A 24425-nucleotide genomic window follows, 5' to 3' on the forward strand; every position below is an offset into this window, starting at 1 on the left:
CCCATGACTAATGTGTAAGAGATTCTCGCAACATTTTTCATATATGATATATTTTTTCAATAACATTGAAAATTATAAAACATTTTAAAATTAAAAACTTTTACAATTTAAAAAATTTTAACAAATTTTATAACATAAAATTCCGAGCAACAATTGTCCATCTTACCTTCCAGAGTTTTTTTGCAGTGCTCGCAGGTAAAATGAGGTGCCCAGGGTTTGTCTTGATCCCCGACAGGCATGCCGAAATATGCCTTGTAGGCCTCACACATCTTAGCAGATGCTTCCACGGAGTACTTTTTCGCTCTTGTCTTGATAAATTGGCCGCAGACATAGCAAAATGCGTCTGCTGGATGCTTGCAGTCTCTTGATGCCATCTCAGAAAAATGCAGATATGTATCCACTTAGGCAGCTGGAACTAAACTGAACTGGTGGGCTTAAGGCCCTTGTATTTATACTACTATTGATATTACTGGAAAGTTGTAGAAAGTTCTAGAAGTTACTTCAAGTTTACTCAGCACTGAATCTATCTGGAATGTTCTGGAAAATAGGTAAATTTCAAAATATCACTGTCCTGGTCACAAAAGCAAAGTTTGTGGGGAATAATAGCCATTTTCTATGCTTTTGAGGCATAAGCAATTAGGAAATAACACTTACTACCCAGGAACCCCCCCCCCCCCCCCAAAAAAAAAAAAAATAAATTTTACACGGTGTTATAAAACCTTGACTAGCTCTGGAACTGTACAGGATATTTCAATTCTGACTTCAGATTTTGTGACGCTACAATAGACTCTTAAGTTTAGGAAAGGGGTTGAAACTAATGTAGTTTTCTCTTGCACTCCTTGCATTGGCTAGTCAGCACAATATCCTTCTACAACGCTTCCGTAAGACAGCACCTGTCCAAAGCATCCTGTTGATGCTTTGTGAGACACTCATTGCAGTTGCTAAGTCAGCCTGTCTACACCACTCTAGCCTTCCAGCTGCTCTTGCTGCATCAATAGAAAGAAGCTAAACGAAAGTAAAAGCCTGGCTTGGAGAAGGATGAATTCGGTAAACCATCTCGTTAATTGAAATCCCAGTGATTTAGGGTCATTAGAAAAGAGGTGTACCTAAAGCACTGCATGCTATTCCACCATTTTAAACATGTTCTACTCCAAGGGAGAACATGGAACCCTTTTCAAGAGAAAGTCAGCAATTCTATTTAAAATTATGTAGAAACCAACACATTAATTCCAATTTAATTCTTTTATACCTATTCAAGACACATTTCAATATTTTACATTATCCTCCTCAGTCCCTGTATCCATTTTAATGGATGTTTGGATTTTCAGCATGAATCATAAACTGTAGGTTTTTAGGTGCTGGAACCTAAAATGCATTTAAATTAAACCTTTACAGAACCTCCTGATGTGATTTCTATTGTATTAAACAGTGCTTTTGTTAATCTTTGGAAATACTAAAGCAGAGGTTCCCAACTCCGGTCCTGGAGGGCTGGTGTCCCTTCAGGTTTTTGTTCCAGATGTACCCTAAATTACCTTAATTGGACCATTACGCTTCTAATAAGTGCATTGTAAGCAGAGGACCCTCTGCTCTGACGGGGCTTCAACATATGGGTATTGAATAACTTTAAAATGGAATTCTACAATTCTGATTGTATAATAATAATAATATGAAGAATAATAATTAGTATTATAGTAGTCTCTGCATATAGGAAAAACGCTTAAGGCAGGGTTTGCCAGTCCTGGTGCTGGGGGACCCCTGTGTCTGCTTGTTTTCATTCCAACTGACTTCTCAATTACTTAATTGAACCCTCAGTTGAACTATTCATTAGCTTAATTAGACCTTTTTAATTGTTTTCAGCTTTTAAACAGTTGGGGATTTCAAGTTAACTACACCATTTTATAAGTAACTTGAAATTGGCAACTTTTTAGGAGCGAAGAACAATTAAAAAGATCTAATTAAGTACATTATTGAAAAACCAATTTGGCTACCTTCATTAAAAATCTGGATTCCTTACTTCAAAACTAATGAAAAGCAGAGGCCCTCAATCCACATTTAAGGAACATTCAGGAAGTACCCAGTAAGCTTGGTGTGAGGAAATTTTAATGTGCTATTTTTTCTCCAGAAAGCCACTTTCTAGAAGCTACTAGGGCTTCCTTGCAGCTGCTGACAGCTATCTCCCCAATATGAAGCCAAAACATGTGCTGGTCAAATTCTCAGCTGTCACATCTGTTCCTTAAATAGCCCAGACTAGGCCTGACCACTTTCGAAAGGGGTGCGTATAAATAATTAACATTTCTTTAGAAACAAATACATCTTTCTAAAAAGCACAACATATAGAAAGCTTTATTTTAAATACTGAAGACATGCTGGGCAGTAGGTGAGGCCATTAAACTAATTACTAGGAAAAGCCATAATTTTGTCCATTTAATATTGCTACCTCATGTTAATTTTTTTGGTACAGCCTACACCCTGTCTTTTGCCCATTGCATTGAGGTATATATGATGTAAGGCGGCCAGTCTAGGGTAACAGTGGTTAACGATACTACAGGTTTTTTTGCCAGGAGTAATAACAGAGGAGCAAAATTGACTGAAAGTAGGGGAGGAAACATTCAGTTTACAAGGTAGGTGGCTATTTTGTTTTTGGTTTTCAATTAATGCATGGTTTCAAGTCAGATTGAACCTATGTTAAGTTACCTTCAATCCTTTCACATTCTTATTCTACCTCAGGTAGTTGCATATACTATAATACACTAATAATAAGCACCTTAAATCACTTTAAGAATTAGATTGCACTTGCAGTTATACTTGCAGTGCCTGGTATTTTAAAGCTTAGTGTTAACAGTTCTTATTTTACTAAATATGTTATGAGAATTATTTTCCTTTGGTAATTATAAGGTACATGGATGGATCAAAAGTTCACATACTCTGATTAATCAATTAACAGAATAAGGCAAGGTTAAAATTTCAAATTCCATCAGAGGGATGCTTTTAAATTGTAGCTATGATAATGAAAAGCTAATCATAAAAAGTGCCAGCCAAATGTGAGTGATAGGACACAGTGGGGGGCGAAACACTGCCCAAAAAAGGTATGAACTCAGGCATTTAAAGTGTAAGATAACATGTGCTGAGCCATTTCTTCCAAGTACAGTAAATTAGACACAGTTCTTTCTTTGGTTAAAGATAGCTGAAAAATGGTAAGGAAATACTCTAAAATGCCATCAATATATATTTTACTTATGCAAAAAGTTTACTATTTATTGGCTATAAGTTACAGTTTAGCACAAATAATGTATGTATTTATTTCATTCATTTTATGTAATAAAGACACTTCCAATGCTCATATTTTGAAATTGATATAAAATGATATTTGTGTACAGTGATGTTTGTTGGGTCCTGTGTACAGTTTAGGGATCCCTGTCATCTAATCTAAATTAGTTTGGCTGCAAATGCAATTATATCTGGGAAAAAGTCACCAAATTATCTTTTAAAACAAACAATGTGTGAACATTTTATCTCAGTATTAAGTAGTCTCAAAATACAACAATGTATGCAGTGAGGTTTTTTTTATATATTATTTTATTGCAGTGTAAAATAAGCCCTGTTAATGTTTAATTGTGTTTTATTCTAGCAGATGGATCCGATCCAGTTGAAAGATGAAGGAAACAAGTATTTCCAGGCTAATGATTATGAAAATGCTATCCAGTGCTACACAAATGCCCTTAAACTGAGCAAAGACAAAAACCTTCTGGGTATACTCCACAGAAACAGAGCCGCGTGCTACCTGAAAAAGGTATCACGCCATTCATTTCTCCTGGACTGACATTAAAGAACACGACTGCAATTGGTCCCTAGTCGCAAAACCCACCATACTAACTATTCACAAGGGTTTGAACAGTTTTGGTTTATTAAATAAAATGTGTTATTTATAAAACTTTTTTTGTTTGTTTTTGTTTGTTTTTTTAAATTGGTAGATTCCATGTTTGACCTTTTTAAACTAATAACCATTATTTATTTATTTATTTATTTAAGGAAAACTATGCACAAGCTGCATCTGACGCATCAAGAGGTATTTTTTTTTTTTTAATTCTTGTCAATATACAATTAAATGAATAAGCTTTTCTGAAAGAGAATAAATCACTTTATTGGAGTAAAAATAACAAACAAGAATAGGCCTGCTGTATCTGTAATGTGTATCAAAATAAATTGATCAAAACCATAGAGCATCTAAGCACAGCTGCTGTTTAAATAATGAATTCTAATAATAATTTGTAATGAATAAAGTGCTCATATTTTAATGATTTAAATGTTTAGATAATTTCAATATAACACACTGTAGCACAACAAAAGGTATTTAAAGCTAAAATAAAGGAAACAACATTATAAATGGATCAGGTTTTTACATTTTTTTTAAATTTCATTAGCACTTTGTTGCCTTTTTTTATACAGCGATTGATATTGACGCCTCAGATATCAAAGCCCTGTATAGGCGCTGTCAAGCTCTGGAGAAGGTGGGGAAGTTGGATCAAGCCTTTAAGGATGTCCAGAGGTGCGCTACAATTGAGCCGAAGAACCAAACCTTCCTGGAAACTCTACGACGACTCGGGTCAGATATTCAAGAAAAGGTATTTCATGATGTTGTGCCAGTTACATGAACATCTAGTCTAAACCCCTTCCAGACTGAGGAGCTTCCACATCATTGTTTGAAAGAAAACACAGTTGGACCCATGGGTAACTGCAATGAGATCTTATTGTTTGTAGGACATTTCCGTTATTTTTTTTTCTCATAATTTATTGAATCTTTATCAGCAGCATGTACAATTGTTTTAAATCTACAAATAGACCTTGCACTATAAATGTTTATATCCAACACGTAGAAAAAGACAGCCATTTAGACAAAGGTCCTGAAAACAATCTGTAGAGATCGAATCATTGTCTTTTACCAATGTGCCTGATATAATAAAACGCACAGTGGAGCAAAATGCAAGTTCGATATGTAAGCGTCTATATATTTTTAATCTGCATTTCTGAAGATTGCTTGTGTAGAAAAGCCTATTGTTTTATGAGTCTTTATAAGCAACAACCTGCAGTAAAAAAACAAAAAATAAATTACATTGATAGACAACAAAAGGGTTTATCAGCAGGTCACAAATGTCACATTATATTATATCTATGTATTTTTTCCACAGCTGAAGGTCCAATTTTCCACCGATTCCAGAGTCAAGCAAATGTTTGAAATTCTGCTTGGTGAGGAGACTGACAAAGAGAAGAGAGAGAAGGTTTGTTGATATCAAACAGGAGGAGTAATAGTTGTGCTGAATTATTGTATTGGGTGAGTTACATAAGGCCAGTATGAACAAATAATGTACTGTTAACTGTCATTTTAACAAATGTTTCTATTATAAACTATATATACAATAAAACCTGCATTACCTGGTCACCAAAGGGACTGTCCATTTGTGGCTGCTTATTCAAGGTACCCCTGTCATTAACTTGTAATAAAAAAGGAAAAGAAAATCCAGGGTTCAGTGACTGGTAGGAGCAGGTGAGCAGATAGTTTAGGTGAATGCTAAAACAGGTTTCAATGTATATCATTAGTTAGTATTAACAAAATGCCTCTGCTAATTGATAGACAGATATTAGTCACTATTATCCACAACCATAGTTATGTTATGCTTGACATACTATATTAAGAGCATATGTGTTTTTTTTCTTCCTTTTTTTCAAACAAATATGTTTGGTTTAGGTCAATGATATACACATGCAATATGTACTCTTCACTGTTAAATCAAACAACTAAACAATATCTAGGTTGTAAAGAAGGTTTTTCCTATATAATTTCCTTCTTAATCCTCCCTTCAAGGCTGCAAACAATTTGATTGTTCTTGCAAGAGAAGATGCTGGAGCTGAAAGAATCTTCCAGAATAATGGCATCAATTTGCTCATGGAACTGATTAACACCAAAAACCCTGAGATGATTCTGGCAGCAGTAAGAACTTTTTCAGGAATGTGCACTGGGCATAAAGCTAGGGTAAGTTGAACACTGGGAAACACAGTAATAGCTATACAACTCATTATTGATTGTCTATGAAAGTAATGAACTACATGGGCAGGAATGGGGTTATTAACCTTAACTCTAACCTTTCATTCTGCTGACTTCAGGACGTATTCACAGATCTTGATAACTTGATGAATAAAGCTTTATCTTCTGCAAAACATTACATGGCATGACACTGTATAAGAAACCGACATTGCAAATCCAGCTCTCTGCTTGATTTTAAACTCAGGGATTGTCTTAAACCTGACAGAATATAAAGCAATATAAAAAAAAAAAGCAACAGGAAAAAAGAAAAGCACACATACCTCTATGGCTTCAGCATACCACATCATTAAAGAAAATGTGTTAATTGGTAATAAAGGTAATAACGTTCTATCCTTACACTGCTATATTGCTTCTAAATTCAAGCGGTTGGTTACTTTACAGATCCTCGGCTCCTATTTCTATTCAGGTCCCAAAGGTGAATTCAGCCTTCAGTCAAGCAGCCATTACAAAACACATCATGTATCATGCATCAAACAGACAACCTAGCTGGAACTTTAATGAAAAATTAAAGTGCGTTTTTTTGAAGCTACCGTAAAAATGTTCGCTAGGAATCTGTGAATGTATTCATAAGCATGTCTTGTAACTGACTCATGTTCTAATCTTAATTCTCACTGCTTTACTCTCTATACCCAGAACATAGCCATAAATTAATCAGCTTTTTGACAAATAAAAGAAGAAAAAAATATATACAATATGTAGATACCTACAGCATGTTCCTTCCTCACAGCATATGAATACTATGCATAATTTTGTGTGGGTATCAGGCTTTAATTAATTGACATTTTCAGGCAATTACTGACAGCTAAACCAAATGCATTAGCCATCAGTGCAGTACCAGTACCATGGACATTTTCCTGTAATGTATTTGCTGTATAATAGGCTATTTGTGTTCATCTATGCAATTTGTTATCGTTTCTGCTTTGTTCATTATTTGTCAAGCTAACCAAAACGTGTTTCTGAAAAGGTTGATTGTGTCGTTGAATTAATACAGTATAATGGGTATAATGGGTTTACTTGGCTGTAATTTTATTTGTTATCATATCATAGGCAACAGCAATTTTGCATTTGATTGGAATTGAAAAGATCTGCAGCATCATGGCTATTGACCATGAAGAAATCGCATTGGCTACCTGCAACCTCTTCCAGACTATTTGTGATTCATTGTCTGGAGAAGACAAGAAAGAGCATGGGAATGAGGAGGCTTTGGTTCTTGGTAAATATTGTCTTTCTTGTCCAGCTTCTTTACTTTTATTTTTTTTCTATGTCAATTTGATTAAATAAATAAATAAACTTTGGTTACATACCTTAAAACTCATCACTAGGAAAAACATACACCTGGTATTCATGCAGTAGTTACTAAAAATAAGATTCCATATTCAAAAATATAAAATGCAATTATAATCTGTATGTATCTTTTTATAGCTAAATTCCTACATGAAATGCTTTATAAATCCATACAGTAAGTTTATGTGACCTTATCTGGTTTCTATGTTGTCTGTTTGCTTTATCACTCACATGAAGTATGGAATCCAACTCAAAGTATCATTCTGCTTGTTCTGCGCAGACACCACTAAGGACCTGAAAGGGATTCTCCTGGCCCTGCTGGAAATGTTGATCAGTCCGAAGGTATCAAGCCATGGACGTGACCAAGCTCTCAACCTGCTGTCCAAAAATGTACCCAGGACAGACTTGAGGAACCCTGACAACTCCAAAACACTCTTCACTATCGATCATGGTGAGGCTTCTCTTGTGTGTGTTTGTGTGTGTGTCTCTCTCTCTCTCTAAAACTGCAGTGTAGAAAATTGATTATATATATAAAGCTGGCCTAACTGGAAGAATTGCTGCAAATAAACCACTGTTAAGAGTGCAGAATAAGAGGAAGAGACTTGCCTGGGCCAAAAAACACAGAAAATGGACGTTTGAGGAGTGGAAGTCGGTCTTATGGACCGATGAGTCAAAAATTGATATATTTGGGTCCAACCGCCGAGTATTTGTAAGACGCAGAGAGGATGAGTGCATGAGTTTTGCATGTGTGGTTCCCACTGTCAAGCATGGAGGAGGCAGTGTCATGGTCTGGGGTTGCTTTGCTGGTGACAAAGTTGGTAATCTTTACCAAGTCCATGGCAAACTCAACCAGCATGGCTATCATAGCATACTTCAGAGGCATGCCATTCCATCAGGATTACAACTAGTTGGGTAGTCCTTCATTCTTCAGCAAGATAATGACCCAAAACACACCTCAATGTTGTGCAAGAACTATCTGGCGAAGAAGGAAAGTGAAGGACAACTCAATCTAATGACCTGACCTGCCCAGTCTCCAGACCTCAAACCTATAGAACTTGTATGGGACGAACTGGACAAAAGAGTCAAAACAAAGCTACCCACAAGTGCCCTTCATTTCTGGGAATCGCTGCAGAAGAGCTGGGAAGACATGTCGGGTGATTTTCTGCTGAAACTTGTTAACCGAATGCCTCGTGTTTGTGAGGCTGTTATTAAGGCAAAGTGTGGCTATTTTGAGGAATCCAAGATTTAGAGACAATTTTCAGTTTTCTTGAACATTGCTTTGATACTCCTTATGTTTTGTTTTGTATATTGTAACGTGTTTTCATTTTCAACTATTTACCGAAACGTATATGACGTAAAACATTGTCAATTATGAAAAAAAACCTAGTTTCCAGCAAGTGTACTCAAACTTTTGACTGGTACTGTATATATATATATATATATATATATATATATATATATATATATATATATATATATATATATATATAAATATACACATGAATAATAATGATTTTGGATGGTGTTGTCTTGCTTTTGTTATTTTTGTCTGTCTAAACATTGCACAGTACACATTATCACTAGTATGTATTAATTAAACTCGTAGGTTTGAAAAAGATTCTGAAAGTGGCTGGGCAACTCGTAGACTTGCCCGATCACCTGCCAATGACAGAAAACACGCAGCTGATTGCGAGCATCCTCCTCAATAAGCTCTATGACGACCTGCGTTGTGATCCAGAGAGAGATAACTTCCGGGTGACATGTGAGGAGTATGTTATGTAAGTCCTGCACCCATAAGCATTTTAATCTGAACTGTGAAGAGTTTATTTTCCAACCTGTGTGGGTCACCTTCTCTCTCTGAGGAAGTGGTAGAACATTTTCCTGCTCATTTTTAATAGTTTTGCAAGGTGGAACATGATATGCTGTAGGTTAAGCTAAAGGCTGTTGGCCTGCTTAGGGAAACATTAAGAAATCTGCAATTTCTTTAACACCTCTGTGATAGAGTGTCTAGGATGTTAAATTTGGAAATTTCCAGCATTGCTCTTTTATCTCAAAGTATAAATGGTTAATATTATTTGTGATCTAAAACTTGGTGTCCATTAAAGATAGCAAAAAAACTAATCAAAGTGAGACATTCAAATATATTTCACTTTTGCACATTTGTACAAAATATTCCTATCTTAAACTAAACCAAGACCTAGGTGATATATATATATATATATATATATATATATATATATATATATATATATATATTATTTATATATATAGATTTATTTTATGGTATTCTATTACAGGGGCAAGTTTGACCCGAACAACATGGAGAAGAACCTACATGCCATCCAGATGCAGGTTTGCTGCAGGGCCCCTTCGATGTGGGCAACAAGATTGCAGGCTTGACGGGAGTGATGGAGATGATGGTGGCTCTGTGCGGCTCTGACCGGGAGATTGACCAGTTGGTGGCGGTAGAGGCCCTCATCCACGCCTCCACCAAGATGAGCAAAGCAACCTTTATCATCACCAATGGAGTGTCTCTGCTCAAAGACATCTACAAGAAGACTAAGAATGAGAAGATCAAAATCAGAGCTTTAGTGGTAAGCAAAACCAGCCAATATTAAGGCATGGTAACAAGTAACATATACAGTACTAAAGAAAGGTTTCTGATTGGTACCTTGACATTTTCCTAGTACAAATAATCACTTTACATGTGATTTCACATTACTATTCTTTAATGTTATTATTCACTGCTGCTTCAGAACACATAAAACGTTTGTAGTCTCATGAAAATGTGACCATTTTTAAGCAGTGGGCTTAATACATTTTCTTGAGATTTTATCAAGTCAATATATAAATATAAATATACCAATGTAAGGAAAGTGCAAATAATTCCAATGTAATTACTTTTGTGAACTAGCATTATTATTTCCAATTCTAATCATTCTGTATAGACATAGACATAGACATCAACTGTATAGACAGTAAACATCTACTCATCCCTTGACATGGTCTTACAAGGAATATTTAAAATGTCTCAATACCAATAACCAATATACTGTATTGAGTGGTTTATTATTTTTTTGTGTTTCATTTTAACAGGGTCTTTGCAAACTGGGCTCAGCTGGAGGGGATGATTACGCCCTCAGGCAGTTTGCTGAGGGCTCAACAGAGAAGCTGGCAAAACAATGTAGAAAGTGAGTTCTAGTCTAGGAACCTCATGCAACCTTCCACTTTACTAACAACTTCACATTTTCAAATTAGTATGCTGCTCTTAGAGATCTTTACATATTAGTAAACACAGTACCTAGATGTACCTAGATATATATTTTGAAATCACAGCCTGTTTACAGCCCTCACATCATCATTGGACTTAAACCTTTCTCACAGTAAGTACATGTACAGCTTGGGCCAAATGTTTTGCCTCACCCTATACAATTAACTAATTTTGCTTCATAAAGTTGAATGAAACCTGCTGAATAATAGCCAGTTAACATATTTAATTACATACAGCTTTGAAGTTTATATACTTTATGAAAAACTGACAAAAATGGAAAAATGTGACATTTCAAAATCTAACATGGAATACTGTACTATTACAATGGTTTCCAGTAGACTTTTGCGATATCGTTTTGTAGTTTCTTTGATTACATGTTAAATAAAATAGCTAAATTATGTTAATGTAGTTTTAATTTTTTTAAATTGCGTCTCAATCCTAAAATTCTAACTGATGCAAAACTTGTGGCCATAGCTGTACATGAATGCATAATTAGTATAATTATTTACTTGTACCATACTCATGTGAAGGTATACAAAAAGTACATTGCTTATAAGTACCTTTACCAACATAATGTTTCTCATAACCTTTCAAATCAACCCACAGAAGCTTAGTTTATTTTTTATCAACTGTATTTTATCCTGTTTTAGGTGGCTGTGCAACCCAAACATCGATGTACGCACCAGGAAGTGGGCTGTGGAGGGTCTAGCCTACCTGACGATGGACGCAGATGTAAAGGATGACTTTGTGGAAGATGAACCTGCCTTGCAGGCCATGTTTGAACTGACCAAGGTATCTGAGGATTGTGTGTTATCAGAGGAGACCTGAGGGGATACTGTGAACTGAGGGGCCTGAGGTTCTGAAAAAAAACCCCTCTAATTAATGAGATAAAGCCTTGGCAAGTGCCAGTAATGGGTTACATTCAAGGCCCTGTATTTACAGCTTTTACAGATTTTTACTTTTAACAAAATTAGTATTGAATGATTTTTTTTAAAGGGAAAATCTTAATCTCATTCAAATAAAGTCCTGTTAGCTTTAGAAGGCTTGAGCGCCCCTCTCAGAACCTAATTGAGCGAGATGATTGATGTGACATTTTTAGTGCTTTACATACTGCTTAACCATACTGCAGTAGACATGTGGTCAGGTGATTTAAAATCTGTATGTGGTGATTCACCAGAGGGTTCCCTTTAGACAGGTGGTCTTCAGTGCAGATTTAACTGGAGTTTCTGTCCCATGGTTTTTCTTTGCAGTCAACAGACAAGACTATCCTCTATGCTGTGGCTTCCACGCTAGTGAACTGCACTAACAGTTATGACAAAAAGGAGATCATACCAGAGCTTGTTCAACTGGCAAAATTCTCCAAGCAACATGTGCCCGAGCAGCACCCAAAGGTAAAATAACACTGGTTTTGGGTTTACAACCATCAATTACCCATTGCACATTGAACTGACTGTGTACTGTACTTCTACAGCAATTCTTTGTTACTGTGTCTATTGTGCCCTCTACTGTCTGTTAAGTGTAATTCTTGTTATCAGAGTCATTCTTGTGGTCAGTTTGAGCAGTGTAAACATTTGATATAAGGGAAAAAGACTATTGTGTGTCATGAAAGCAATTACATATGGATCTTAACTGAGACCCAGCTGTTAAAAAAAAAAAAAAAAAAGTGTTCTGGTAACATTTACTTTTCCTCTTTTCATTTGCAGGATAAGAAGGATTTCATACAGAAACGTGTGAAACGCCTTCTGAAGGCTGGCGTTATCTCAGCACTAACCTGCATGGTCAAAGCGGACAGTGCTATCCTGACAGACCCAACCAAGGAGCTCTTAGCAAGGTAAACAGAGCCTCCTCATCCTTAATTGACAAAGATGCATCACGTTTAGCACGAAATGTAGCTTATTATTCAGGGCTGGCATGAATAATGTTCTTTCATTTCATGGATTTTGAATCCAGTGATTTTATTTCAAACAGAACTGACACATTTTTATTCTACTTTTAACTCGCATTTCATTTTTGTGCTTTTGCTGTTTTCCCCACCAGTTTAACAGAGATGTCTTATGCATAAAAATTAACGCCCACCTCCGAGTGTACACTGATAGCAAGCCCTCCAGGTGCCTGTTCTGAGTATTTCATCAAACATATCAGAAAGCATTTTGGGATATTGGAGGATACACAAAAAAAAGTACTTTGGCACTCAAAGCCCACACTTGTGATAAACAGCACTATCTAATGCGATCTAATTTAGAATCGGACTCGACTGCCCCCTGAGGTGGTCTCCAGTCTACTTCTCGAGTATGGTATTAAACGTTGAATAGTGTAGATGCTAACCTTTTTTAACACTTCTAAGCCGGTTTAAAGGCATAGTGTGGACAGGGCCAAGGCAACTCTTTACTGTCTTAGTTTGGTAAATAATTTAAATTTCCTTGCCTTAAGAATACAGTTAAAGTGAAACTTTAAATGAAGGTAGTAGGAAGAACAGGTAAATTGCAGAAGCGAAATACTGGTATGCAATAGACTTGATCAAACAAAAAAATATATGTTAATGATCTTTCTAGAACCGAACACACATAACGATATGCAACTACAATCTTAGAATGGCTTATTTATTGTTGTTCTCTGTTCAATGAGGACATACAATACACTTCAACATTGAACCCTTTATTGTGGAAAAAACACAAATGATCATTTCTGTTTGTAAACTTTAGAGTATTTCTGGCCTTGTCTGAAGACCCTAAGGAGCGTGGCATCATTGTGGCTCAAGGAGGTGGAAAGGTAACTGTCACTTTTTCAGTTCTCAACATTTAGCATGAGCAGCATTCATTAAAGTGTCACTAATTCTATAAGATGTTTGAAATGCATCTGTTCCTAAATATATTGAAAGGTATTGCATTCCTTATTGATATTTATATATTTTTCAGTGCCAGAAATGTTCCTGGGTTTTACTTTTGTGTAAAAAAACTTTTTAAAAAGGGGATTAGCGAAGAAATGAGTTCCATAAATCCTTAAAATAAAATAAAAAAAACATTCTTTAAATATCCCAGGAGTTTAGTGAATAGGACTTATTCAAGTCAAGAAGAAAATGTTTCAGCTAATGCCTTTATAAGTATTTACTTGAGTTGGGGGTGATTTCACGCTGTACCCTGTAGGTATCCAATCAATCCCTTAGTACCTTTACATTTCGTCTACTGCAAAAAATCCTGTAGAACTCCATATTCATTATTTACTCCACTTAAATTCAATCGATGAGCTGAACATGACTGTACAGGGTTATTATTGACAATTTTCAATATTCAATTCAGGCTCTTATTCCTCTTGCGCTGGAAGGCACAGAACTGGGTAAAACAAGGGCCTCCCACGCACTGGCAAAGATTGCTGCAACCTCTAACCCAGAGATTGCTTTCCCTGGAGAAAGGGTAGGTGGAGCTCTTTCCTAAACTAGCTTGAAATGCTTTCGCTGTGTCTGTTTGCTGTTATTGTAGTGACACAGCAGTTTTGTTTACAGATGTGTAGAACATTCCTGTTTAACCTTCCCTTTAATCACAATGAAGTACATTAGGCAATCCCATTTCATGAACACATATGACTTAAGGGGAAGTTGTTTTGTCCAAATTCATTATACACTCCAGTGCAGCATTTTCACAGGAGTTTTTAAAAAGATCAAAAACAACGAAGGCCTGTTTACAATACTGAATCTTCAATTAACAAACTGGGTCATAGGTCATAATTTTGCTAAAATCAACGACTGGTTTCACAAACCCCTATTGTCTTACCTCACCTAAGGTAGCATTAGGTAATCCAAGATTAGTACTAATCAGGGTCTGTGAAACCAGCCATAGATTTTCTTTCTTTTCTTTTTTGGGTGTTACACTCTTTAAAATTGGCAGATGGTTAAGTGAATATATAGAGGATGCTCAATGAATGTTCACGGAGCACTGTAGTTCAAAAATGAAGTCAGAATATTCTTGTACTGTAGTATTCTGTTTATACCATATAAGTACGACATATGGAAAAGAAAGTTTGTTTAGCCCTAAATTAAAAAGCCTTCCAGAAATCCAGCTCCACATTGAGGAATGTAGCTTTATTTGGAACAGTCGTTTCTCCACACGTTTAGTTTTGAATGAATGTAAAATAGATTCCAAAATAGGCTACACTTTCACTTGTTGTACTGCATATTCAACCGTTGACTTTTATTCTGTGTTCTCTAATTTTTTTTTTTAAAGATCTACGAAGTGATACGACCTTTGGTCAGCCTGCTCAGCACTGATAAAGATGGTCTGCAGAACTTTGACTCTCTTTTAGCTCTAACAAATCTGTCAGGAATGACTGAAAAACTGAGGTGAGCTGAAGGAACAACAACACAATACAACTTTTAATGTGAGGGAATCTGTAGAAATAGTGTACTATTGGAAACGGTGACCTTTTAGGATATGAAGTGATATAGGACAATGGTAGAGCAGTAGCACTGCACAATAATTGATACAAATCCACTGTGTTGCTATTGCTTGGTCAGCCAAAATAGTACAATAGTATTATAATGGTATTCCAATGGTAACTTTCCTGTAAGTCTGGGTATATTTTGAGCTAACTTTATAATTAAAGTCAGTGTAATTAAAGTAGGCAAGATTTGCTTGTACACATTGGACATGGTTCATTGAGATGTAATTATGTTAAGAAACAAACCTTAATAAAAATATTGATTCGGATCACTGACTTAATTGCTTGAGTCTACACTTCTTACTGTATATCCTCTATAAAATACAATCAATTTCATTATAATCTAGAAACACATTTTGTAAAAATTCATAGCAGAAAGGTGTTTATGAAACAGAGCTAGGTTTGATATAGTGTGTTGCTTAACAACCAAAAAACAAAAAATGTTTACGGTATATTGTACTTTTATAAGGGACTTGCTTTGAGTGTTTTAACAACACATACATATTCTCAAGGTCTTAATGCTTTACAAAGATTACAAGCAAACAATTCAAAGTAAAAAAAGATTGACATTGTAAATTCTGAAACAGTCTAGCTCTATAGGTGTTTCAGTAATTTCATATAAAAATGATGTTAGTGTGAGTGTTAAATGTAACCACCAAACAAAGACACACACATACATATGCACATACACATACACATACTGTACATCACTGACACTCATACAGGTGCATACTTTGCTGTATATGCTCCAGATTACTAAGTGTCAGAAGCAGCAAGAGTACACATGTTTATAAGCAGACTAGTCCTGTTTCTTAAAGGGGAATAATACAATATTGTTTGTTTTTTTTCACTTGGAGACTAAAGATACTGAAAGAAAAGGCTTTACCAGAGATTGAAAACTACATGTTTGAAGAACATGAGCAAATCCGTCAAGCAGCAACGGAGTGTATGTGCAACCTGGTCCTCTGCAAAGATGTAGGTATCAGTAGGGACATAAAGCAGCTCAACTGTTTCCTCTCACAAAATATAGTATGCCTGAATTTTAACCCCATCATTCAAGGTTGGGGTAGGAATAACTAACTGTGTTTTATCCCAAGCTTTATTATTGTAGATTAACAAACTCAGTGCTTTATTTTGTTGTCAGTTTGGGTAAAATGTTGTATAAACATCAGCAAAACAAAACAGGGGGGTTGCATGTCTAAAACCATTGCAACACACTTTTTTACGGACAAGTCAGTATCCAGCCATTAGTCAAACATGCTGACCCAGTTCTGTCTCCATGCTGTACAGACGTTCTGACCACACAGCATCTACTGCAGCTGCAGGGGATTTGTGCTGTCTATTAACTGGGGTGTGTTTTAAATTGCAACCTCTTTCACATGGCATGATGGTGGGAATGACACAATGAAACGGAGAGCTGACTGTTGTATGCTTGTCACGTGCGGCAGGTCCAGGAGAATTATATGGCTGACGGGAATGATAAGTTGAAGCTCCTGGTCCTGCTGTGTGCGGAGGATGACGACAAACTGCAGATTGCAGCAGCAGGAGCCCTAGCCATGCTCACTGCTGCCCAAAAGAAACTCTGCACCAAGCTGACTACAGTAGTGAGTGTATATTCTCCATCTAAACAAACACCCTTTAGGCATTTCAATAAGAAACACAAAATAAGAGTTTATTCACTGTATAACTGGTATTCAGAAAATAAACCTATTCTGTTAGACGTTTTCCAAATTTCTTGTTTTACGTTATCTGTGGGTATTGGTATCCTAATGTACACTGGTGTGGTTTTCTTAATGGAGAAACTTGAGAACTTGGTTGCAGAATGTATTTTAGATCGTGATTTGCATTGCTAATAAAGTGATTTAGTGTAAAGTGAGAACACACCAGTATTTTTTTTACAACATTATATAGAACTGTTACTGATCAGCTCTAAACTCTTTACCTCTTGCAGACCACACAGTGGCTGGAGATCCTGCAGAGACTTTGCCTGCATGACAGGCCGGAGATACAGCACAGGGGCTTTGTGATTGTTTACAATATGATCGCGGCAGACAAAGACCTGGCCAAGATGTTGATTGAGAGTGAGCTGCTGGAGATCCTAAGTGTCATTGGCAAACAGCCAGATAACCCCAAGAAGCAGCCAATGATTGATGCTGCACGTAGCTGCCTTGTGGCTGCCATGGACTACGGTCTGATCAAACCTTTCTCTTAAAGAAGATCACCATTATTTATCAAACAGGACTGAAGATGAACGGACCGTTTTTACATTCGCTTCCATATTTTCAATTCAAAATACATTAAAACTCCCCAATGTAACTGACCCCTTGTAGGCTATAGGATTTGGAACCATTTACAATAAAGGGCAATTTATATAAATCTGAGATTTATCATGAATTGGAATTCAATAGGAAATAGCATTTTAGTTCATGTAATTACAATTACAATATTGTAAAGTGTTAACTGTCATTTCTATTTAAAGAAAATGTTGGCATTGTGGCACAAAAAAGGGGGGATAAAATCTGCACAGTATTCTTTTTTTATTTATTTATTTTTTCATACTCAAAGATCATTAAATGTGCACAAGTATATTTCCATCGTCACGACAATGATGTATGCTTTAGTAATTATGTATTTAATTTTAATTAGTTTTGTTATGTTGAAAAAAATGGATGAAAATGCCTGAGTGAAACTTTTTTTTTTTTTGGAATGAGAAAATTTTTTTTTTTTTGTTTGTTTTTTATAAATTGAGCCAATAAGACATTGGTGTGCTTTCAATTTTTTTTTTTTTTTTGTTTCATTAATTTAATATTTCACCTTATGCACTATTAAGAAAGTATGTTACATTGCAGATTATATTTGCATTGTGATTTGTGGTGTTCTATTAGTATTAGGGGCCCTATTTGTATGTTTCTTAACATTACCATGTATAGCAATTCAAGGCATTCACATAGACTGCAGTTTGCAGTAGCTGAAATGGTCCTATAGGGGATATCATGACTCCTAAATCTGTTGACCTACTATGAAAAGTCTGGAGTTTGACAGCCCTGTTCTTCATAAGCCAGGGGTATCAAACTCCAGTCCTCGAGGGCCGTGGGGTCTTCTGGTTTTCATTCCAACTTAAGCTCTGAATTAACACAACTGATCTAATTATTTGTTTAATTGGACATGTTTTATATTTGTTCATGGTCTTTTACAGCTGATTATTTCAAAACCATATTCAGGCCTGGAAAGAATTGAAATGATGTCAGTGGTTAGAATTGAGGTCATGTGCTGCACTGATAATTTAATTTGAGCTTGTTAATTGTTTTCAGCTCCTAAACAGTAACAGAGTTCAAGTTACTTATAAAATGTTATAGAGTAGCTGACAGCTGGAGCGTAAACCAGACGACACAGGGGGTCCCCAGGACCAGGTTTGGGAACCACTGCTGTACTGCATCCACAAGGCTTTACGATTCAAAGCCACGGGATATGTATGTTTTGTAGTGAACATTGTACCTTGGATTGCAACAGCCTGTCTAAGCTGGGTCATAATAATACAACAACTTTGCAATAGATTTCTTTACTCTGCAGTGCCTCATTATATTTCTTCTCAATCTGTTTTGACAACACTGAAGAATCCACATTTAAGAAAGCGTTCTGCTACCCAATTAATGGGACAGGAGAGCTCATGATAAGAAGAAATGATGAACACATGCCCTGTTTTCATAATTACCTATGGCAATTAAACATTTCAAAGCAAATAGTAAGCTATTTTATATTTGCTACTCAACTTTACACCATTGCCTCATATTTGCAAGTATTGCAGGTGCGTATAGGTGCAAGAAATGGTTAATTCTGCTTAATTTTAAGAAAACAAATAAATACCTTTTTTATTTTTGAGAAAAGTAAACATTACGATGGCAACCAGTTTTTTTTTTTAATTTTTTAAATGATTATTTAGAAGATATCAAATTAAAAATACAGCTTGTTAAACACCATATTTGAATTCAGCCCATCCACATGACTGAATAATGTGTTACCAACTTTTCTTCAAAAATCCCCCCTGCATTTTATATATGAACAATTCTGAAAAATTGGACCAGTCTATATTGTTCTGGTTGCTTTTAGGATTTCAGAGAATCTAGCCTTGAAGAACAAGACCAGATGCTCCCCTTTGCTGTTAAATAGACTTTTATGTTGGAAATAAAGACAAATCAGATTGATTTTCAACTTGAGTTGGACTACACATTCTTCTATGATCAAAGGAAAGGTGAAACTTTCAGAGTCAAACCTGTCCATTAGAGTGCTGTCAAGGCTACAACAGTGGAGTTATGGGCACAGAGACCTTTGTCATCAAATTTCAAATGTATGAATTTTATTCCTCTATTTTATACAACCTTGGCACAAATAAGACCATTAAGAAATAATGTTATATTGACTGTCCGGACCAATTAAACTTTGAGTGCCAGCATGTAACTTGAAAATTTGGGGGAAATGCCAGAGTGTACATGTACTTTCATAACCAACAACCTAGTTTCCACACCACAATGTGTTATATTGTTTCTTTTATGACTTAATCTATAACCTAATGATGCTACACTTAATTGCTCCTATTGCATGCACTTCCACCAGAGATATTCTGTTTATAATAGTGTTTATGTGTTGAATGCAAGGCAATGCAGTTTGGTTTGTAGCACAAGAAAACCATGTGACCCCATTTAAGTGTAAAGATAAAAGCACATTTTCAGAGAGGACTAAAACATTTGTAATTACTTGCACATTTTTTTCACCCTTGGCTTTCCACTGGCTTCCAAATAGGGTCCCAGGATTTAACAAAAATTGAGCCATTTATGCACTCGTGAAGAAATGTACAGATCTATCTGACAAGTACTAACATGCATTGCAGGAACACCAGCATTTGTCTTCTCACGGTCCACTCTCCTAACTCCCCTTGCCTGGGAAGTGTTTTTTTCTTGCATGCTGATATTCCTATATGAGGCTCAAAGTAACTCCAGGGGATGCACCTGCCAAGGTGAGATACTGTAGTCTTTTTTAACAATGATTTAATAGATCATTTGAAAATGCATTTTGAAATTCAGAAATTGGTTTATATATATTTTTAAAGCTGTGACACTACCCAGTTTACCATTTCTCTATGTATGTATAGGGTGAACTTGCATACGCATATTGAACAATATGCATGGAATCAAAATGCATTTAATTATGAGTTAACACAAAAAGTCCATAATGTCAAAGTGAAAAATAAAATCTACAAATTGTTCTAAATTAATTACAAATACAAAACAGAAAATAATTGGATTGCATAAGTATTCACCCCCTTTGCTATGACACACCTAAATAAGCTCTGGTGCAACCAATTGTCTTTAGAAGTCACATAATTAGTTGAATGGAGTCCATCTGTGTTTCACATGATTTCAGGTTAAATATACCTGTCTCTGGGAGGTCCCACAACTGGTTAGTACATTTCCAAACAAAAACTACATAATGAAGACAAAAGAACATTCAAAGCAAATCTGGAATAAAGTTCTTCAAAAACACCAATCAGGGGTAGGACATAAGAACATTTCCAAGGCATTGAATATTCCCCAGAGCACAGTAAAGTCCATTATTAAGAAATGGAGAGAATATGGCACAACTGTGAATCTGTCTAGAACAGGCCGTCCTCAAAAACTGAGTACCCGGGCGAGAAGGGCACTAGTCAGGGAGAGCAACGGGATGTCACACTGAAGACAACAATGACCTTGAGAGATCTGCAAAGTTCTCTGTCTGTGATTGGAGTCAGCGTTCACGCATCAACAATAAACTAGTCCCTACACAAAGCTGGCCTGTATGGATGGGTGGCAAGAAAGAATGCAGTACTCAAAAAGCTTCATCTTAGAGCACGTGTGGAGTTTGTCAAAAAGCATGTAGATGATACTGCAGACATGTGGAAAATGGTTTTGTGGTCAAACGAGACAAAAGTGTAATTTTTCAGTCTAAATTCCAAGTGTTACGTCTGGCGCAAGCCCAACACTGCACCCAGTCAGCACCATCCCAACTGTCAATCATGGTGCTGGCAGCATCATATTATGGAGATGCTTCTCTTCAGCAGGGACTGGGAAGCTTCTCAGGATAGAGGGGAGAATGGATGGTGCAAAGTACAGGTGAATCCTTGAGGAAAAACTGTTTGAGTCAGGCAAGACTCAAACTGGGGAGGAAGTTCAAATTTCAGCAGGACAATGACCAAAAGCACAAAGCCAAAGCCACACTGGAGTGGTTGAACAAGAAAATAATTAATGTTTTTGAGTGGCCCAGTCAAAGTCCTGACTTGAATCCAATCAAAAATTTATTGCGATACTTGAAGACTGCAGTCCATTGATGATCCTCAACAAATTTATCAGAACTGGAGCAATTTTCCCATGCAGAATGGGCAAAAATTTCACCATCCTACTGTGCAAAGCTAGTAGAGACCTATCCAAAAAGACTCATAGCAGTAATTGCTGCAAAAGGTGCTTCTACCAATGGAGCAATTTTCCCATGAAGAATGGCCAAAAATTTCACCATCCTGCTGTGCAAAGCTAGTAGAGACCTATCCAAAAAGACTCATAGCAGTAATTGCTGCAAAAGGTGCATCTACCAAGTACTGACTTAAGGAGCTGAATACTTATGCAACCAGTAAATTTCATTTTGTACATTTTCTTTACAAGTTTTGCTGAGATTTAGCCTCCTCCTCATATAACAGTGTTCAGTTTAACCACCACAGCTTTGAATTAAAAAAAAAAAAAGTTTGTTTGAAAAACTGTACATAGATTATTTGTAATTCAACAAAATGTGACATTATTGGTAGGAGCTGAATACTTCTGCAAACCACTATATATATCATTTATATATATACAGTTATATGCTTAGGAGCTTTCCTTGTACCCATAACAAATATTGCCAACTATAAACTAAAACTCATCTTCGCTATATTTTAATTGCATGTGGGTTACTTGTCTTGCTGGCTGGGATCTTATATATGTAAAATAAATAAATACTTGGAGAATCGTCTCCCCTGTCTCTGATTAGATCCACTCGGAAGGCTGTTTTCCACCTGAAATTAAACTGTGTAAGAGAACAATTAGTTTATCGCCCAGTGTTATTGGTGTGTTCCTTGTTTTGTTCCTGTTATCTTTGTTTGCATCTATTGAAATAACTGCAAAAACAGTGGAAAATCTACCCATTGAGATTGTTATCGAGCAATAAACAAGTATATTATTACCTTGCATGTGCATGTATCCCATTGTGTGAAGGCTGTGGATAACCTGTAATATTATGAACAAACACATTCCTTTAAATTCTATCTGTGGCCATTTTTAAAGCTACCTATATCTAGAAAACTCACCTATTCTGTCACGTTCCGAATTGTAACAATCAGGTGTTTAGGAAATGTAACTGCTAATAAAACCTGAATTAACCTGTCGTTAAATGAACTAAACAGCTGTGATTGCTTCAGACAGGTGACCTCTCATTCAATGGACCTCTGTCACTGGCCTGTGTTGAAAAAATAAAAATAGACTCTCTGTTAAGGTTTCGAGCAGGTGACTATTAAACAAAAGTAAACCATTGCAATGGACCTGCTAGAGTAAACCTTGTTTTTCTCAAACCTTATCTTGTCACACCTTCCAGCAATGCTACTGATACCATCACCTTCTGATTAGTAGTTTTGCTATGTGTAACATTTTTTATGGATCTACTTATGTCATCTTGCATGACAAAGGCCAACTCTCCATAGACGATAAATACCCTTCTAGCTCCGCTATGATAGGCAGTAGTCAAACAGATTCCTGCTGAGCCGATAAACATGCAGATCAATCAGAAACTCTGGGCGCTCTTCCGCATCACTTTGCCAATGATTGCCTTTGCAGTTATATGCTTAGGAGCTTTCCTTGTATCCATAAAAAACATCGGCAACTATAAAATAAAACTCATCTTCGCCTATATTTTAATTGCATGCGGGTTACTTGTCTTGTTGGCTGTGATTTTCTGGAGCGTCTACCAGGGAATGAGACAGAGAAGCTTCCTACAGAATTTGCTACTTCCCAGACAATGTGAGGTGCATATCAACACTGTGGACAGGTAAGTAATGTATGCAGGCACCAGAGCTATGAATTAATAGGTAAAGCCAGGTGTATTCCTTGGAATGTAGCTCAGTGTCAATAAGCTGCAAATTAACAATGTATAGAGGTATGAAATAGGAGGCATAACACATTCAGTGTTTATGAGGGTATGTTCCCAGTGTGCACATGCAACAGCTGCCGCCTGTCACATTGTGATCCAGGTTTATTCCACCAGTGCTCTGCCTTGTCTATAATAGCTCTCCTTCAGTGGTAAGGGGGTGGAATATGCTGTGCAACTTCCTGTCTAACACATAACACACATAAGCTTGATAAGATGGAGGAGGTCTGCTGACTATTTAATCACACTAACAGTGGAGTGTGTCTTGGGGCATTGAACACATCCAGTTTCTTGGATAAAGGTCTTATCTCATAAGGGGCAATCACTTCCTTAACTGGAGCCATGAATGGTCCACTGACTGTTAAATACAGTTTATTTTTGTAGCCCTGGACAGTGCAACTAGAGATATATTTACCTTTCTTGGTCAGGCCCCACTACCAGCAGCCCATAATGAAAGTGCACTCCAGCTGAATGACTTTTTAAGAAGTATTAACTACTAGATTTTAGTGTTTAATATTCAACAATGAAGGCTTTTCATTGATTAGTACAATTGATTAGTTAATACATTTTTTTTTTTTTTAATGGTGCAGATGTGAAGAAAAATCACTTCCGAAAGTACGATGGAAATTGTGTTGTTCGATCAATCATGTTACATGCTGTATAAATTTATATAATTTACATTACAATGTATATTACAAATGTATAAAAAAAAGATAGTATATCAACGAAAACGATTGTTAAATTAAAGCAAATGGTTGTGTAAACACCACAAGAGTAAGTACTGCAGTTCTGATGAAAACTATTTCAAACTTTATTTTTAAATGCTGTTCTATGATCAAAATGAACGCTTTTATGCTCTCTTTTTCCAATTTCAGATCAGACTTCTATCCCCCATCATATGAAGAATCTGTTGGACGCAACCCTGAGGATCTTGTAGATTGTGTGGTCATTGATGAGGAACAGAGATGCAACATTCCTCCCCCACTGTACACAGAGAATAGATCAGACATCTGGGAAGAAGTCTACAAAAGTGAAGAACAACCTCCATCCTATGAAGAGTCTATGCTACGATCTAATAGGCTGGGTGATCATTACACCGACATGAGCGTAAAACCAAGGGACACGCAATCTGAATGGGATTAA

General features: G+C 36.3%; 2 protein-coding genes across 2 annotated transcripts; both read left to right on the forward strand.

Annotated features, from left to right (window-relative positions):
- Positions 1 to 2522: 2522 nt before the first annotated feature.
- On the forward strand, positions 2523 to 19295 carry LOC121314921 (protein unc-45 homolog B-like). The gene is given in 21 exon segments (XM_041248678.1): positions 2523 to 2621; positions 3632 to 3790; positions 4030 to 4066; positions 4447 to 4622; positions 5187 to 5276; positions 5861 to 6028; positions 7148 to 7313; positions 7665 to 7835; positions 8991 to 9162; positions 9682 to 9728; positions 9731 to 9978; positions 10481 to 10575; positions 11306 to 11447; positions 11906 to 12046; positions 12359 to 12486; positions 13358 to 13424; positions 13952 to 14065; positions 14873 to 14988; positions 15944 to 16061; positions 16535 to 16690; positions 17038 to 19295. Coding segments are annotated over 20 exon segments (2772 nt in total). The 5' UTR covers positions 2523 to 2621; the 3' UTR covers positions 17299 to 19295.
- A 3613-nt stretch (positions 19296 to 22908) lies between these two features.
- LOC121316101 (transmembrane protein 252-like) lies at positions 22909 to 24425 on the forward strand. The gene is made up of 2 exons (XM_041250915.1): positions 22909 to 23183; positions 24158 to 24425. Exons 1-2 carry the CDS (start codon positions 22909 to 22911, stop codon positions 24423 to 24425), a joined length of 543 nt encoding a protein of 180 aa, XP_041106849.1.

The sequence above is a fragment of the Polyodon spathula genome, chromosome 1, assembly GCF_017654505.1.
Source record: "Polyodon spathula isolate WHYD16114869_AA chromosome 1, ASM1765450v1, whole genome shotgun sequence".
NCBI classification, from domain to species: domain Eukaryota; kingdom Metazoa; phylum Chordata; class Actinopteri; order Acipenseriformes; family Polyodontidae; genus Polyodon; species Polyodon spathula.

Excerpts from the sequence above, each read along its gene's own strand:
- LOC121316101 (XM_041250915.1), top strand. The coding sequence starts at position 22,909 with ATGCAGATCAATCAGAAACTCTGGGCGCTCTTCCGCATCACTTTGCCA. Across the intron at positions 23,184-24,157 it reads CATATCAACACTGTGGACAG|ATCAGACTTCTATCCCCCAT; the intron begins GTAAGTAATGTA and ends TTCCAATTTCAG.